Below are 17,963 nucleotides of genomic sequence, written 5' to 3' on the forward strand. Positions count from 1 at the left end.
CTCCGGCCCTGCGGGTGCCGCAGCTCGGCCCCGGGCGGCCGCTGTGGGGGAGCCGCCCCGGTACCTCCTGGCGGTACCCGCAGCGCTGGGGCCGGGCCCGCCGCGGGACGCGGTGCCCTGTCTGTCACCCGCTGTGCCCTGTCACTCACGGCTCCGCCGCCGTGATTACTCGTGGCCCTTCCCGTGGGAGGGAGAGCTGCGGTAGCACTGGGGGTTTGCGCAGACATCAGGGGAGCGGGGATGCGGGGGTCAAACTGGAGGCGGGCGTTAAGGGTTGAATGCTGAAATGTGGGGGATCGCCTAAAAGGACGAGTCTCAGAGGGCTCCTCTCTCCTCCCTGCCCTTCGCTGACCGGAGGTCCCCATGGGCATGGGGCTCTCACCGGCTGCTTGGCCCAGGCCAGACCCAGCCTCTGCCAGGGACCGTCTTACCTCCCGTGTGTGCACCTCTGCTCGGGCAGCGTGCTGGGAAGGAGGCGTAAGCTGTGTCAGCTCCCCTCTCAAGAGGAAGGCTGTAGCAGAGGGGCCGTGGAGGTAGGAGCAGCAGCTGGCCAGGAGGGAAGGAGCGGGGTGTGCCAAGGAGCAGGGCAGAGCTGGCCATGAGGCATGGCTGACGCCACTTCAGCATCGCTTACTTCAGAGTCGAGGTTCAGTTGTGTTGCAGATGTGTTAGATGTCAGTGGCTCAAATGCTTCCCATCCTTGCGTGGGAAACATTTAATTGCTTTAGCTTCTGGAGGGAAAACCGGCTTGTTAATGTGGGCTGATGCTGCTGTCACTTAAACTGGGTTGCCTACAACTGGGTTGCCTCCGACAATTTAAGAAGCTCTGTCAGAGCCTCCCAGCCTGTTAGAATTTTCACAGCCACAGTCTTCATAGTAGTTAGGATGGGAAATATCAGGGGGAAATTGCAAAATATCTTGAAAGGTGACTGTTGTTTTTCTTGTGTCCTGATGGGCTTAAATCCTAATGGCAGAGGTGGTGGTTGGTTGGGTTTTTTAATGACTTAGACATACTTTGGTGCTTGTTCTTGTTGACGGAAGCACCCTTTCTTTTTCTGTAGTTGCCCTTTGTGTTAGCAGAGGTGTTTGTGTCAGGCATATCAGGAAGCTGATCCAGATCAAAATGAACTTTGCTTTGGTCTAGCCCTAATCACTTCCCTGATTTGCATCACCAGGTAGAGTCACACAGTGGTGTTGCAGGCAGTAGGAGCAGGGAGGATAGAGAGGAGCCTGAATGTCTGGAAACTTCAGATTGTCTTTTAGTGGCACTTTCAGAGTTAAAATGCTTGTGGAGCTACCTTTGACTTAATTTTGTGATGTAGATATCTGTTGTTTGCCAGCTATGTGTCTGGATGTTCATTTTAGCATCTTCTCTTTGCTATTCAAAAAAAAACCCCAAAACCAGAAAGTAAATTTTAAGTTATTTTTCCCTTGCAGACTCCTGTACAAAAAGAAAAAGGTGGCACAGACACCCAGAGAATTACTCTTTCCAGGAATCTTAGGTTGAGTTTTAGGAACTTTACTGGGGTTTTTTAATTGTGGGAGCTGAATTTTAGAAGAACCTACAGTTTGGACTAAACTTCCTTGTTCAGGTATCAGTATATGCTTTATAAATATGTAGTGTAGAGCCATACTCCTTATCCTATTGGTTTTTTGTTGCCTCTTCACAGTGAAAATAGACCTCACTTTCTCTTGCTGCATCACTTTGGGCATCATTATATCTCTTCTGCTTGTTGACTCAGCTTGTCTTCTGCCTAAGATGTCATGTGTCTGGATGGCTTTTTTAAAAAGCTACAACTGTTGCAACACTAATAGGTGCTGTATGTACTGTTGTAATATCTACTTCGTACTTTTGACTTGGGTGTGTAGACTGGAAGGGCTAGGAGGAAGGTGGAACTCAATGTTAAAGGTGATTGAATCACAGAGTGAACATATGTTCACAGAATGCATAGTGCACTTCAACATCACCTCTCTATTCTGCCAAGCCACCTCTTCCATTCATGAACAAGTCTTGATAACCTGATGGACTAGCAAGAACTTCTTATATTCTCTTGGTGATAGTGTAGGACCACTGGATAGAAGACACAGATAAAATAACAAGCAGGTTTGAGGTTCTGGTGGGGGTTTGTTTGAGTGGTTCTTTTTTTTCCCAAACCAGTCTTTAGTGAGCGATTTCTATTAGTCCTTTATTGAAAACACTGAATGTTTGTACAGACCATTCAAAACAAGTAAGACTGGTAGCTGAAATCCCTTGGAGAGTAGTTGCTAGTAGATGCTTAGAAAAGAGATCTTTCCCCAGTATACCCTTTCAGCTGCCAAAGACTGTGGTTTAGGGGTTTCTTGGCGAGGGATTCTACGCAGGTTACTTGCCAGAACAACAGCTGATGGATCTGTTTCTCCACAGACACCTTCCACCTCGATGATTTTGCCTTTTGAATTATTTGTTTTGAACCCATTTGTACTTTCAGCTTCCGTTATGTCCTATTGCAGTGAATTCCACAATTTAATAATACTTCCCTCCTTACAACACAATGTAATTGATGTCTAAAAGCATACAATGTACCGTTGTTGTCTGTGTAGCTATTTCCTTATACACTGTTCTTTTTATTTTCGTCAGCAGCCACTAACAGCCAGTTTGTTGCTGACTAGTGCAATATGTTTTGGCTTTATAAAATATTGTGTGCTTCAGTAATGCCTTCTTGTCTGGTAGGAACATGGTTGTACTACCATCCCCTGTAAATGTACATTTCAGCATAAGCCTTCTTGTTTGTATCTAAGCCATTAGCGGATTGCACCCCTTAAGTGCTGTCATAACTAAAATCCATGTGTGTGGAGTGTTTGTCCACTTCCCCCTACTCTGTATAATTTAGGACAGTAATCTATAGAAATAATATACAGGACTGCTACACCAGGGCTGGTGGTAGGGAGGATGCTACCTGTACCTTTCATGTTCTGTGGAGGGCTGAAATACCTTCTTCACTGTGAGTGCAGACTGGGGTTTGGGGTTTTTTGTTTTGTTTTATTGTGGGTTTTTTGACACTAATTCTAAGATATTTAGGAATGAAAATTTTTGGAGACTTTAACTATGAACAGTGTGTATTTGCTGCATTAGACTACAAGAAGCACTTCTTAGGTGAACTGTGAACAGTGAACTGTTTTGCTCCACTGCCAGCTGACTTCTCTGAAGCAGCTGCAGTTACTTTATTAGGTTTCTTTTTTCGGGTGAATCTCTCCTACTCCTTCCCATTCTGGGGAAAACTGTCATGCTATTTTTTTTCTTGCATCAACACTTGGAAGAAAACTGGCTAAACTCAATTCTAGATCATTTCAAAAGGAAACACTTATCCAGCTTCTCTCAGGGTTGCTCATGGAGAGGCCTAGCTTCAGTAATTCTTCAAGCTTAGCCACACATCTCTCAAAAATACCATGGGAATGTAGAATTCTAGGACAGAAATTCATTCTAACAGTAGTTATTACTTTGTATTGATTTTTAAAAAAATCTTGTAGCAGTTACAGCAGGTTCTAAGCAAAGAGCCCCCCCAACTGATCAGAGTAGATTTCATCCAGTGATAAAGACTTGTCCTGCTTGCTCTCAGCTTCTTGGGTTCCATCATGTCTCATTTCTTTGGTTTGTTTTAAAGCCTTTGTTTCTGTTGTCTGTAATTTCCTGGATGTTACTGGGAATAGAGGAAGACAGGAAGAGAAGAACACAGGTTATGGATTTGTAGTTTGGGCAGTGACGTCAAAAGGGAGCAGGGGCTCAAGGGTTCTTATGCAGAGAACAGAGAGAGGAAAGGGAGGCTTATGATAGCTGGGTCTATAGAATTGTTTAAGAAATGTTGTAGTGAATTTATTAAAGGGTGCCATACCTTGCTGAAAGTGCTATTTAGAAAGTCATATATCTAGGGAGACCAAAAATTAGGGGGGAGGGTCTGGGTGGCTCCAGCTAGCACTACTATTAACTGTCTGGAGGGAGAGGAACATTGGTGAGGTGCTGTCCTCTGCTTCTCTCTTTTTAAAAAAACTCCCTTACAAAAACACCCACAACAACCCCCTGCAAACAAACAGCCAGAAAAAGCCCACAACCCACCTTTTAAACTGAAAGAGAGATTGTCTGAGGGGGAAGTGAGGGGAAGATGTTGACAGGCATGACATTATGTAAACAGCAAGGGCACAACTGAGCTTTGTGGGAGAGAGAATGAAGTAGTAGAAAAGAGGGTGAACTGGAGCAGCTGGTGTGTACTGGGGACGTGGGTGCATGAAGGAAGAAGTATTAAGCCCCTGTCCTGGTAGAGGAGAACTGTGAAGCATGGAGTGGGGTAGGGAATCCAGCCCATACCTGCAAGTGAAGAATGGAACACTGAGTAGAGAATGGGAAAAGAGGTATTTGGCACAAAGTAAGACAGCGAAGGTTCAGGAACCCTGAAACAGAAGGACAGGAGCTCTTTCAGAAGGAGCTTGTTGGGAGAGGAGGATGCTAAAGCAACACAGGGGGTCCCTGGTATGCATGAAGTACGCTTGGGCTGTAGCATGATTATTTGATTCGTATTTTTGTTTTGTTCCTCCCTGCCGTCTCTCCCTGCTGTAATGCAGGTTTAAACAGCCCCTTCCCCTCTCCTGCTGTTAGTACAATTGTACATACTGCTTTGTGCCAAACAGAAGTGGGGGAAATCACCCATGTTTGGGGGAAAGAGGGAGGGAGTCCAGTAAAAATGTCTTTATTCTGGATCTGTTCCCAAGAGGGGCCATGTAAACGAGGGCAAAACTAGTAGCTGTGGATTGAGGAAATGAGATTATGACTAAATGTGATGAGTAATTAAGGGGGGCTGAATCTTTAAATATGGCAAATACCTGAGCTGTTGAATTCTCTGGGCTTGAGAGCTTTGCTTGAAATATGTGCTACATGTAGTCTTTTGCAGCTGTCCATGCTCTTTTGTGGGGTGGAATCACAGGAGCAGAAGAATAAGGACTGCTGTTCAACCTACACTTTTTCCTGAAGGAGAGGCTTGCCACACATACTGTCAAACATTATATGCACATGGTTTTGTTTTGACACTCTCTAGTTCAGTAGGTGACCAGACCTGCTGTACCAAGTCTGTGTGTGACAAGATTCTGGGGCTGTATCATCTTTCAGAGAACCTTTTTAATTGAAGCAGAGAAGCATCCTCCCCCTCCCTCTTCCTCCAGGTTTGTGTCTCTTCCAGTTCCACACGAATAGCATCTAGCTCTGGCCAAATAATACATTTGCTTGGACAGGATATAACTTTGGGCAGAGATAATAAACACCTCATCAGTGAAAAGCTGATGATTATTGGGAGCCTCCTGACCTTTCTGCTGTGTCTGTCAGCTGTGTCAGCATTCTCAAATGCTCCCACTTCTCTAATTTGCAAACTACTTGGGTCCAGCGTGGGAAGCCGGCAGGGGACATCCCTGGATGGAGAGCCAGGCATGTGAGAAGGCGGAGGAGATGGCAGCTGTAGCTGTATTGAGAGGACAAATAGCAGAGAGAATTTGTGGTTGTTAGGAACTTCAGAAACCTCTGTGTACCTCCGGTGGTTTGGAAAACTGTATTTTACTGGTCAAAATATTAGAGCATCCATTTACTCTGCTAAATGCATAGTTGATCACAGGTGACCTTTGGTTATTACTACTTTGGTTATTACTACTTCGGGTTAAATTTGAACTGACAGCCTAGGGGTGAAATGCTTCAGATTGTGTTTCTAAGTTCTCTCAGACACCTGTTGCTCTGTTCTTACTAGGATCTTCTTCCCTTCTCCTCAGCTGCGGGGATACAGATGCATCCGCTACAGGTGTTAATGGATATCAATGATCCTTGCTGGGAAAAGGATGAGAACTCTCCTCCTCTTTCCAGATCATTAAGGAGCAGAGCATTTTAGTTTTGGAGTCTGGGGGAACCATTGCTTTTATTTCTCCCAGCAGGAGCTAATGCAAACAGACTTGGATCAGCAGTTTTAATGGTAATACCTGTACTATAACGTGCAACTCGACAAAAGCCATTGCTTTGTCAAAAAGATCTAATAAGAGAAGTTTGAGTTGAAGCTGATTTATTTGCTTATTTTTACATTTAATGTGTTACACTCGTTTTGAACTAAGGTAAATGGAGATGATGTTACCTTGAACAAGAATTCTTTCATCATGTTCTGTGGGTTATGGAAACTCCCATAAACTGTCTACAGTAACCAGCACTCAAGCTTTCTCTTTTGGTTAGAATTGAGGTTGTATCTCATGGAGCTTGCATTTTGAAAGACTGTAGTAATACCAAGCATACAGCACTACTGCTAATGAGCAAAAAAATGTACCGTAACAGGTTTCTGTTCCTGACTGGTGTTTCAACTATGGAAATAATCCTGTTGAATAAAAAAAACCTGCTCATGCTCTGGTATTTGACTTAACTGGTGATGTACCTCACATGGTGGGGAGTGGGTAAGGAATTTGTCTGGCGTATTTAGCGCTGTATACAGTCTACTTCTGTCCATGATATGGAGAACCTGATGACTTTAAAGCAAACTAAAATCTATTTCAGTTATAGGTAAATGGTTGCAAAAGGAGGGGAGGCTGATGCAACCAAAAAAACCAGTGGTGTCCTGGACAGAATTTCAAGGTGCAGCCTGGTTTACTTACCAAAATCCACGGATGAGTGTGACAACATTCTGTAGATCTCAAGCTGTCTTTTTGTAACTAGTAGATGTCACAGTAAGGACACCTTGTAAAACACTGCAGATTGCCTTAGTGGCACTTCACAGTAATATCAGTGATAAAATTTGGAATGTCTTTAAAATACTACTTCAAAGGACTACAGTGGAACCAGTCATTTCTCCCAGACTTTCTGCTCACAATGCTTCATTCATAAGTCTGTGCTAGGAGCTGCCTTGTGAGAGTACCTGTTATTCTCCATACAACAAAGTTATTCTGAAAAAGCTGGTACAGGTACTGTGGTAGCTTTAGTATGTGGATTATAGAACATTTTAAATGATCTTAGCTTCCATGGGGTCCTAACTGTGCTTTTATGTCATTGAAATACCTGAGCAGCAGCTGACAGCCCTCATGTTTTGGAAAGGTGGAGAGCAAGAATGGGGGCCGACAGGTAGCCGCTGCCTCCCTGCCTGCAGAACATCCGAGCAAGTGAGCTTGCACCAGGAGAGGCCCTTGAGCTCTCTGTTCCTTCACTTGGCTCTCAGTGATCCGCAAACCCAGGGTGGCAGCAGGCTCCTCCTGTTGTCCACCAGCTCTGTCCTTCCCCCTTTGTCAGAGGAGAGGAACTTTTTCAAAATATGGCTAAGAACTTGCTCCTTGGTTTAGCCTCGTTCTCCAACATAAAATTCCTTTGTTTAAATGGACTGACAAGGGAGAAGAAACCTAAATAACTCAACTAATTCCACTGGTTAATATCAAACGTGTTGCTGTCATCACTTGACTTGGATTTCTATAGTGTGATTTTTGGAGGGTTTATCAGGTACCAGTAAGTTAAATGTCCATTGGAATGAGAATATATACTGATCCTCTTTTACCTGCTTAAGGCTTTAGCATGATCTGTGATTACAATTTTTCTTAGTTTCCTTGAATTAAGGGGAAAGATGGCATTGCCAGTTCTGAAGAATTTTCTAACTTTTCTGGATTTCTATGTACATACAAATCCAGACTATCCACCTATAGCTGTTTTTTTTGCTTCAAAGCTGGGTGAAGGCCAAGCATTTGAGTTTAAATGATGGAATGTTTTATTAATGAAATTATCCAAATACTGGGTAGCAGGAAAATCATAAATTTGTTGACAATACTGTTTCCATATTAAAAGCACAAAACTAAGCCATACTGTAGCGTATCATCCAGCGTTGGATACATGAGGAAGTCTTAAATAACAGCAGAAAAGCTGTTCAGAACTCAGTCTCCCTTAAGCATGCTGGTTCATGGGAAGGATATGTTTTGGGATCAGTCTAACCAGAGGCATAAGTTTTTTCTAACTCAAGTCAGTGAGTATAATAATGATGAGAAAACAATGCCTGGAGGAGCAGCTCACGTCATCTGCATTCTGATTGCTGCCTTCTCCTGTCCCTACCTATGAACGGGTTGGCAACTGTCATTTTTCCTTTTTTCCCAGCAGCGTCACTGGGTTTATGTGAGTGTGGACAAATCTCAGCTCACTGAGGTTTGATCTGTTTTCTAAATCTGCTTAATAGCCTTTACTGGACTTAGGAAATACACGTAATCATGTTGGTCTGTTTGTGCTACAGGAGAGGAATTGCAGAGGTGTAGAGCTGCAGCAGCTGTCCCTTACCTGGGAGTGGGGAAGGATCGGCTCTGTGACTGCCTGTGGCTGTTCACTTGTTTAACCTGCAAGTTGCTTTTCTAGCATTTATACCTAACTTTGACTCTCTTTTTGTGAACAGTGCTTCTAAATGTTAAGGATACCACTCAAAACCACTTGAGGCAAATGTTACCTGTATTTTGTTCAATAGGTATTATAAATAATTTTATATTAGTTACATTTACATTCCACTCACTGGCAGATGTGTAGTAAAAACTAATTCCTAGACAAACCAAGACATACTGACTGTGCGTAGGAAAACAATGCTTTTGAAAGGTACTGCTGAAGGACAGTTCCTTTGAACTGGAGACAGTGTTAACATAACTGATTTACAGCTTGGAAACTCTGATACTCTGTATTAAGTAGATAGCTGCTTCTTTGTATTTAGTGAATGACTTAACTTCTTCAAACCCTTGTCCAAAGTGCCCGCATAATCAATTTTTGTATGTTGCAAAAAACCTCTTTCCTGAAAGCTGAAGTCTTTATTTAGTAAAAGGTAATGGCTTTTTATATGTATATGTTGCTTAGATGATTTGCTCAGATTTACGTCTGTTGCATAAACAGCTGAGAACTTTAGTAAGTGCCTTGCTACTACTTTGTTTTAAAGAGTAATTTTATTTTCATAACATTTTTCAGCACAAAGAATACAAATAAATACAGAAATACTGTGGGTTTAAGGTAGAAAACTAAGTCAGTTGATGCAGAAAAGAGGTTAGTCTTGTCTTTTTTTTTTTTTTTTTTTTTTAATAGAAGGACCTGTGTTTCACTGGTGTATCTGGAGTAGTTCATTATAGCAGTTACTACAATTCATTGTAGTAGTAGATTAGCGTAAGTACTAGATTAGCGCAAGGAATTTGGTTGGTCCATTAACTAAGTAACAAGTAGCACAATGTAGTATATTTTTGTGCTGAGCAATATTTTACCTTTAATTAAATAGATTATCAGCTAAGAAATGGGTAACTGCCTAGTGACTTTTATGTGAATCTCTTTCAGGCACCTTTTTGGGCATACATCCTGGGTGCATTAGGACTTTTTATCTACCAGTCTCTGGATGCCATTGATGGAAAGCAAGCCAGAAGAACAAACAGTAGTTCTCCTCTGGGAGAACTCTTTGATCATGGTTGCGACTCTATTTCCACAGGTAGTCTTAACCTACTGTTACCCATGCTAGTTTTAATAAAGTTACCTGTTTTCAAGAGGAGCGGATTAATCACAGATTTATTTAAGTTGGAAAGGACCTCTGGAGATCATTTAGTCCAACCACCTCCTCAGAGGAGGGTCAGCATGTTCCCTTTTTTTAGAATAACTTCACCATCTTCTGGTCACTGCAGCCAAGGCTGCCCCTCACCTTTGCATCCCTGACCAGTATCAGGGAGGGTGTTTCAGAAGTACCTTTAGCAGGCGTTGGGTAACGTGCGTTCTGCTCTTACTGTGCATCTTCACATACAGTGTTATTTGAAGCAGCTAGATGGTGAACAAAGAATTCCATAAAAGCGTGGTTAGAGATTTTTTACTGTGTTTTCGAGTAGGGTACAGATGATGCCTAATAAAGGATTTTAAGGACCTAAAAAGACTGATGTTGGCATGTGAAACTTTGCTTTAGGAGTGAGGTGCCAAAATATCAGTTTGGTAATAAAAAAAGTTGATGTAGAATCCTTAAAAAGTAAGCCTTGCATAGTTGTACTTTCCATAACTTAGCTGCGGGTGGTGGCAACGCCTGTACTTCTGTAAAAGTTTAATGGCTGAAACATTTGCCTTGGGAGTTGGTACGTTCTTTATGCCTCACTTCCCAGAGAAGTGCAACTACCAGTCTCTCTGAGCTGGGCCTTTCAGTTGAAGCTGTCAGTGCTGCAAAGAACAGGAGATGACAAGGCCAGGAGAAGGGAGAACTACCACTGTAGGCTAGAAGGCAGGGCCCTTGCCTGGAAGAAAAGGAGTCCTGTGTTTTGGTCTCTCCTGCCAGGACTGTGCCTGAGGTGAGCTACTCAGTAAAGTATCAGTCATATCATTGCTTTGTTATAGTCGTGTAAAATGCCTTATGATTTTTATTTTTTTGTTTTGCTTTATTTCTCTTAACTGCAAGCAGAGGGTATATGACTAACGTGTTCATTTCTGCTTTTCAGTATTTGTTGTCCTTGGACCCTGCATAGCAATCCGACTAGGAACAAATCCTGACTGGTTGTTTTTCTGTTGTTTTGTGGGACTGTTCATGTTCTATTCAGCTCACTGGCAGACATATGTATCAGGCATACTAAGGTTTGGAAAGTAAGTAGGTATCTTCAGAAATACATGTGGCTTAATGTCTGAGACCGCTAGCTACTTGATTTCCATTTCTTCTTGCTTTTTTCCTTGCTGTCACTTCCTCTTGCCTTCTTCCTCATCTCCCTTACACCCTAGCAGACTTGTGTTTTACCTGGCAAGAACTTCAAGACTCTGCATAATACTAAGTAGAGGACTTGTTCTTTTAGCAGCTGATTTTTAGCTGTGGTATGTTTTCTTTGCATGTGTTTGGCTCTTCTGTCTGTGGATTTGTTCTCAGAACCCATACAAGTACCATGCAGACTTAGGCCAGAGGGGTCTTGCCTGCAGTGTAACCAAGTGCTCTGTGTAGGAGCAGGGACAGACCAAGCATACGCAGTACCTGCCTCTGTAACCTCCCAGCCACAGAACAGTTTCAGCCAGGGGACTCTGAACCACATGAATTTTTAAAGGAATTCCTCTGCTCATGAGTTTCCCTTCCATAGATATTTTCGTTCTTCCTTTGAATGAACTCTGCATCCATTGCATCCTTAGGCAAGGAGTTCCACAGAGCTATGTCAGTGCTTGAAGAATTACCCCACGTTTATATGGGAGCTTTGCTTTTAATCTGGCTCATACTGGCTTTGATGTCCTTTAGGTTTTGTGTTAGGTCACAGTTCTAGAGTTTGCTGTGATGCTACTTATGACTTGGTAGAAATTTCATCTGTTCTCACTGCAGTGTAGGAGGAGGCGTCATGACATTTATGTAGAAGGTAACAATTGCAACGTAACTCCTCATAGTGTGGGGATTGCTGCACTCTCCCGCAGCTGTGGTGATGCCTAGCCATGGCCTTTTGCTGTTTTTAAATAACGAGCTGCACTTTACTAAAGATTTCTGAAAAGATGAAAAGATCAGAGACTTCTGTAGCAGCAAAATTGGAAATATGTGACAGATGAAGGCTGCCTTTCCACAAATCCCAGTCACTTGCTAAGTCACCTGTTTATAATCCTACTTAGCTCTGACCTGGAAAAAGCACCTTAGCAAGTCTGGGCACACAGGCTGGTGATCAGCTATCCCCTTGCATACTGTTTGATGTCTGAATCAAAAGAAAGCTGTCTCTGTGGTAATGCTAAGTGCTCTTTTTTTATTTTATGATAATACATTTTACCACACAAACTCTAACTCTTCTACCTGCCTACCCATCCTACTTTTTTTAAAGGACATCTTGTGCTGTAAACAAAAATAGATGCTTTAGGGTGATGGCTGAAATAGGCTAATTTCTGTACCTGACAGTGTACTACAATGAAGAGAGATGGACTATGCCATGAGCTCTGGGATTGTGCAGCAATGAGTGCTTTTCTGTGCCTGTCGTTCTTGCGTAAAAGGTGAGAATGATTTCCCTAGATCAGGAAGGCACTGAGGCACCCATGCCACAAAAACTTCTTCATTAAAAAATTAATGGCTTCTACATAAATATAGTGATAATGGACAGTACAAGCAGTTCAGAATGGCCGGGGGTTTCATGCTTACTGTCTGAAGTTCAATAGACACTTTTCCCCAAGATAACTTATTTCTGTTTTGTGAGAACAGGTCAGAGTTGTTAAAAGGCTCAAGATTTTATTTATCTTGAGCATAGAGGTGAGAGACTAAATTAAGGCAATAGTATATTGCTGTAAATATGATAATACTTAACACAGACAGAAGGCTTTTATTGATGCTGTTCATGAATTAGCAGCACTTGGTTTTAGAAGTCAAATGACAGATGAGAGAGTCCTAGCGGTGATGGCCAGGAAGGATCAGAGTAGCTGAGTACTGTGCCACTGTCAGGTCAGGTAGAACACAGCACAGTGTCTGATTAAAATCTTTGGACTCTCAGTTTGGGCTGTGTTGCAACAAACTGTCTGAGCCTCTGTAAAATTAATTACTAAGCATTGGCACGTATAATGACTCAACTTCAAGTTTGAGCCTCCTCCTGCCACCACCACCCGCAAATGCAGTGCAGCTTAGAAACGTAGGTTTTAGTAGTACAGAGCACAAACTCTGAACAGTTGCATATGGACACTTTTGCATGTTACACACAAGTTCAGTGTACACCTGCAGCAACGGCCAGGCAGATGGAACACCCCATCCCTGGTAGAGAGGGAAGAGCCGACTCCCTGCAGCACTGTCCTCTGCCTCCCCTGCACAGACTGTCACCCGCCTTCAAGCCAACGCGTGAAATGGGCAGAAGGTTAAAAGCCTCTACGGGGGTAGCAGGGTCAGCAGGTTCACCCTGCAGCCTGATGGGCACCACAGCTAGTACAGGTGAGGGAGGACTGCCCATTCCAACAGCTGTGGACAGTGATGAGCACCTCAGCATGTCGTCTAGTTGCAGCTTAAATTATGCCTCTTCTAAGATGAAGAGTCTGAAGCTTGTGATGAAACTTAATCAGATTTTATCACTGTCTTTCTGATGAAAAAAGCCAGTTTAGTGTTACTGTGATTATCAAGATCAGATACATGTTTTCCATTAGCCAAGAGTTGATTCCTATCTCCCTTTAGAAATAGTTTCCTGTGCAAACAGTTCAGGTGCAAAGCAAGTAATGATACATGTTGACTTTGGTCATAATACTTTAAAACAGCAAATTTATTCTAACTGCTTAAGGAAATGTTGTATTTTAAACATCCCTTGTCCCTGTTTTCTGGTGACTTCAGAACAAAAATCAGGTCCCTGTCTCAAAACCTTCAGTAGCATAAACAGTACCTTAGATAGGTACTTAGAAGTACACTTCCTTATTTTTTTAATGTATTTTAAAGCTTTATTAAAAATACCAAATCTTTCTCTTGAGCCTCTTCTTAACTTTTTTAATTTATTCAGCTCTTAAAAAATTTCATCAATCAAATACAGAAAGAAGGAATTTGGCTCTATTGTCTGAGAATGAAAAAGATGGAATACAGAGTCCAGACTTTAGGGGGCATACATGGCCACCTATCTTAAATTTTTTGCTATGGAAAAAAGCAAGATATCAACTATATGCCCTTTGAAGCAGGACAGATACTTAGCTATCCACTGATTCAGTCCTCAAGATACTGCCCTTATGTTTTGCAGGCTGTATCTGTCAAGTTTTCATATGATGGCTTAAAGAAATCCCTTCTGTCCCAGGCTGCACGGTCCATACTTTAATATGATATGCTTTTCATGGAAGTGTTTGATTTAATTTACTATGAGCTTGCCTTAAACTTTGATTTTATTTTGATTTGATGCTTACACAGCAACTCGGTAAATTTATACAGAGTTGTCAAATAATTAACAATGTATTCATTAAAGATTTTTCCCCATTACAGTTATATGTAGCTTGCTCTAGATAAGGAGTATATGTTTAATTTTAAATCTTAACCAAAGTTGTGTGCCTCCTCAGTCAAGGAAAATCATATTCTATATACACTGATGTAACTTGAAGTACTTTTAAGGAGATAATTTAAAGTCACTGTGTTTTGATTTCCCCTGTTGCCCGCCTTACACTTATGGCAAAAAGACCTCTTCCTTAACTAAACCTCCCTTTTTTTCCTTCATAGAGTTGATGTAACTGAAGTTCAGATAGCGATAACAATGCTGCTCTTGATATCTGCATATGGTGGCACAGCAATATGGGACCATAAGGTAAGTGTATTAAGTATTCAGAGTTCCTGTTGAGTGTTCAGTTCCTGTTAAGTGTTCACCATTCCGATGGCATTTGAAGCTATCTTGTGCAAGTACCATCGACACCTACTAGTTGTCTAATGTTCTGTTTTAGCTTATTGTCCAAATGTAGGTTAATTTTATGTCGTAGTTAACTTAGGTAAAATGGTGTGAATTCCTACGCACAAATTCAGAGCTACGTAGAGGAAAAAAACCCCATCTGCCACTTCTGATCTGGAACTAATACTCTGCAGATACTTAAGCTTTAACAAATAGTTTTTGCTTGGAGTCTGGGGTTTTTTTGTATTTTATTGTAAGACATACGTTTCTGTTCCATTAAATGACTTATAGGATGCTTTATTTTAAAATTTGCAGAATAAATGCTTTAATCTAACAAAACCATGGGATGGAGTTAGGGGGTTTTTGGTTAAGTAATCTATATTTATGTGCCAGTGGAGATGTCCTGATTTTTAACAGTTATGTCACAGCCAACATAATTGTTAATATCTATATTTCAGGAAATGTGTTCTTTCCATAAGCATTTCCTGATTTCTGTCTTTTATTCTGATCTTTAAAGATGTGCTTCCGTGGACAGTATCAAAAGTATATTCGACTAACATCTTCAACCTTTCTTTACTCATAAATGTATAGTTCTGTTTGATTATAGCACATGGAAGAGGTGAGACCATTCCATGCTATTGATAACAAGTGCAAATTAATCTAAATGTAAACCACCAAATAATTCAAATTAATTCATAAATTTACTTGGCAACTAAATGTTTAGCTAAACTTAATTTCCTTTCCCCATCCTGCTTTTGTTCTATTTTCAAAGAGCTTATTTTCATGTTGAGAAATAAAGTAGGTGCATTAGACTTTAATTATGATTGATTTCTCTTCAGTATTGAAATCTGTGGTAGTTATGCTGTATCTCAAAACAATCTATTTTCAAAAATATAGTCGATGATTTCAATTTATTACTACTTCTTTTTTTTTAAATCCTCTGCTGCCTTTGGAAGTTTCCTTGAAACTGCAATTGATTCTGAAAGGTAACTGTTCAATTAAAATTTGTATCTGGAGACTATTCTAACTGCAAAGATACAGCATACAAATAACGTGTACCAAAACACAAAGCAGGCAGATGGTGTTTGTGTTTCCTGTGATTCAGTGTTGTGTTACCCAGTGAAATAGAAGGAACTATCCTTCCCCCCCCCACGCCTTGGTGATGCAGTAGTCTGTCTCAGGTTTTTGCTTATGTTGTAAAAATATTTGAAGAACATCCTAAGGACAAGCAGTGAGATCTAGCTAAATTCCAAGACCAGAACTTAAGTACTCGGAAGTTGAGCTTAAACATTACAAAAGAAATTAGTCGTTTCCTTAGTAAGGAAACAAATTTCAAACACTGTCCTGAGCTTGTTCCTGGGAAAGCGAGAGTTCAAATAAAACAATTGTTTAGTAGATACCAGTAGCTTCTTAAATCACTTTTAAAAAAAGGTGTTATCCTTAACTTTTAATATCTTTCTCTTGTTTTTTCTGGTCAGGTCCCTTTGGTGGGCTTAGAACTGAAGTTCTTGGCAGTTTTTGGCATACTGTGCGGAACAGCACTTTCTTTTTTCAATTACTTCCGTGTCATCTTTGGCGGAGGGGTTGGAAAGAATGGATCTACAATAGCAGTAAGTTGCTTTAAAATCTGAATGAGATTTGAATAATTTATGCCCATAATTTGTTGTATTTAAGATGATCATAAGGGGGTTTTATATGTTTTAATTATTTAAGCGGACAAGCGTATGAGTGTTGGATGGCTAAAGCAAAGGCTTCAGTATCTACCTTCTCTCTACCTGTTACTGGATTTCTTCTCTCGCAGGAACCGGCAATGAATTTTCTCACAAAATTGATTAGTTGTCACTGCAAAGGATAGTAATGCCAGTGGCATCATGCTAATGGACTCACCCTTAGTTTTGACAACTCTGGTTTTGTTTAATGGGATTTGCAATACATATAGAATCTGGACCTTACTGTGTGACGGAAGCCTAAGACAGATTTTCTGTCCGTTTGTATTTCAGGGAACAAGTGTTCTTTCCCCAGGCCTGCACATTGGACTACTTATCACACTGGCGATTATGATCTATAAAAAGTCTACAACTCAGCTGTTTGAAAAACATTCCTGCCTGTATGTCTTGACATTTGGATTTGTGAATGCTAAAATCTCACAGAAGTTGGTGGTAAGGAATCTTCTTTCAGTCCTAAACATCCTAAAACTAAACTGGTTCTTGGCTTAACACTTGCTGGGTCAGTGGGCACTGTGCAAGTTTTCCCATTCTGTGCTGCCAATGTGTTACCAGTTTCATTATGACCAAGACACTGATCTAGGCTCGGGCTCCTACCGAGAGATCATATATGACACTGACGGTAATACATACTTACTGTTGAATGTATTGGTTAGAACTTCCAGTTTTGTTTAACTTTCTCCTAGAAATATACTGTCTGTCTTTAATATAACTGTGGTCCCTCAAGCCTTACTAACAGTGCTGTGACTTCTGATTTAGTTACCTGAAATAGGAATTTAATTATTAAACAGTAGAGATAAACATTTCTATCTTTGTCTTTTATAATGAAAAACCTCATCAATGGATTAAAAATAAAAAATCTGCCTTACTATGTATTTGCTAACAGTAATCCAGCCAGCTGATTTTTATTTTTTTTTCCCCAGCATGATATTTTTTCAAACACTAGAAAACAGGTATTCTACAGACTTTTTCTTGGTAAACTGGAGTGAGTTAAACCTAGTGAGCTACTAACTTGGTTCAAGAGAGAGAATGCTGATAAGAAGACTGATCCTCAGGGTTGAACTTGAGGCAGTTCACCTCATCTGTCAAACATTTGGCTCCCTTGCTCATTCAGAGGACCACTGGGTCCTTGTAACCAGCAGGCATCGCTCTGTGTGTGTCAGCTCACTCAGACACTTCTGAGCAAAGCCTGTTTCTCTCGATGTTTTAGGTGTAGCTTTGAGGATAGTCTGCTCACAAGGCAAATCTGTAAGGGTAGCAGGAAAAGGGTTTTGTGAGTTTAGCTCTCAGTGCTTTGGTACTATTTCAGGAGGCCTTGTCCTTCAGGCGCTCCAGAGTGAGCAAACTGCAGTGAAAGCTTAAGGTGTGAGCAGGTGGAGGCCGAGGGGAGGCAGGAGCCAGGGGCTGTGCGGTTTGTGTGGGTGTGCCAGAGCTGCCCCGTGGACACTAACCCTGTGTAGCTGTTGCACATCACGCCAGATGTGAGCCAGGAATTGTTCCCTGCAGCAGATCCCTTCAGCAGGAGAGATGCACCCTTAGCTGGCTTAGAGTGGGAGCCTTCGTCAGCTCTCCTCTGGCTGTAAGCCTTTGTGCTTTGTCTTGTTTTTAGACTGGGACACTCACAGGCTTGTCTGTGGATTTTGCTGTTCAGCGTAGAGTTGAACATGATTTATATTATGCTAAGTGACCACTTTGTTCACAGGAACCTCTCACTACTTTAATCACATTTTCCAAGTGTCCACAGTGCATGGAAACAAGGAGGGACAGGGTGATTTCTTACGGCAAACTTGGCACCTAGACTATTTTCCTTCTGCCATTTTTGAGCTTCCTGGAATGGACTTTTCATATGTCCTTTATTAGGTCTCCAACTTCTCACAAAAAAATTTCCTCTTCCACCTCTCAATTAAAGGTGGATCAAGGTGTGTGGGGCAAAGAGTTTCCTTCCCCCCCCCCCCCCCC

At 41.5% G+C, this 17,963-nt stretch overlaps 1 protein-coding gene across 1 annotated transcript in view; it reads left to right on the plus strand.

The window, feature by feature from the left end:
* Positions 1-8,226: 8,226 nt before the first annotated feature.
* Positions 8,227-17,963, plus strand: part of CHPT1 (choline phosphotransferase 1) — a 12,471-nt gene continuing 2,734 nt past the window's right edge. Inside the window, exons 1-6 of the mRNA XM_026863889.1 lie at positions 8,227-8,232; positions 9,317-9,464; positions 10,447-10,588; positions 14,118-14,202; positions 15,759-15,890; positions 16,281-16,439. Of these exons, the coding sequence (XP_026719690.1) occupies positions 8,227-8,232; positions 9,317-9,464; positions 10,447-10,588; positions 14,118-14,202; positions 15,759-15,890; positions 16,281-16,439 (672 nt within the window). The remainder of the gene's footprint in view (positions 8,233-9,316; positions 9,465-10,446; positions 10,589-14,117; positions 14,203-15,758; positions 15,891-16,280; positions 16,440-17,963) is intronic.

Source organism: Athene cunicularia (genome assembly GCF_003259725.1).
Source record: "Athene cunicularia isolate RWA chromosome 1 unlocalized genomic scaffold, athCun1 chr1_part2, whole genome shotgun sequence".
NCBI classification, from domain to species: domain Eukaryota; kingdom Metazoa; phylum Chordata; class Aves; order Strigiformes; family Strigidae; genus Athene; species Athene cunicularia.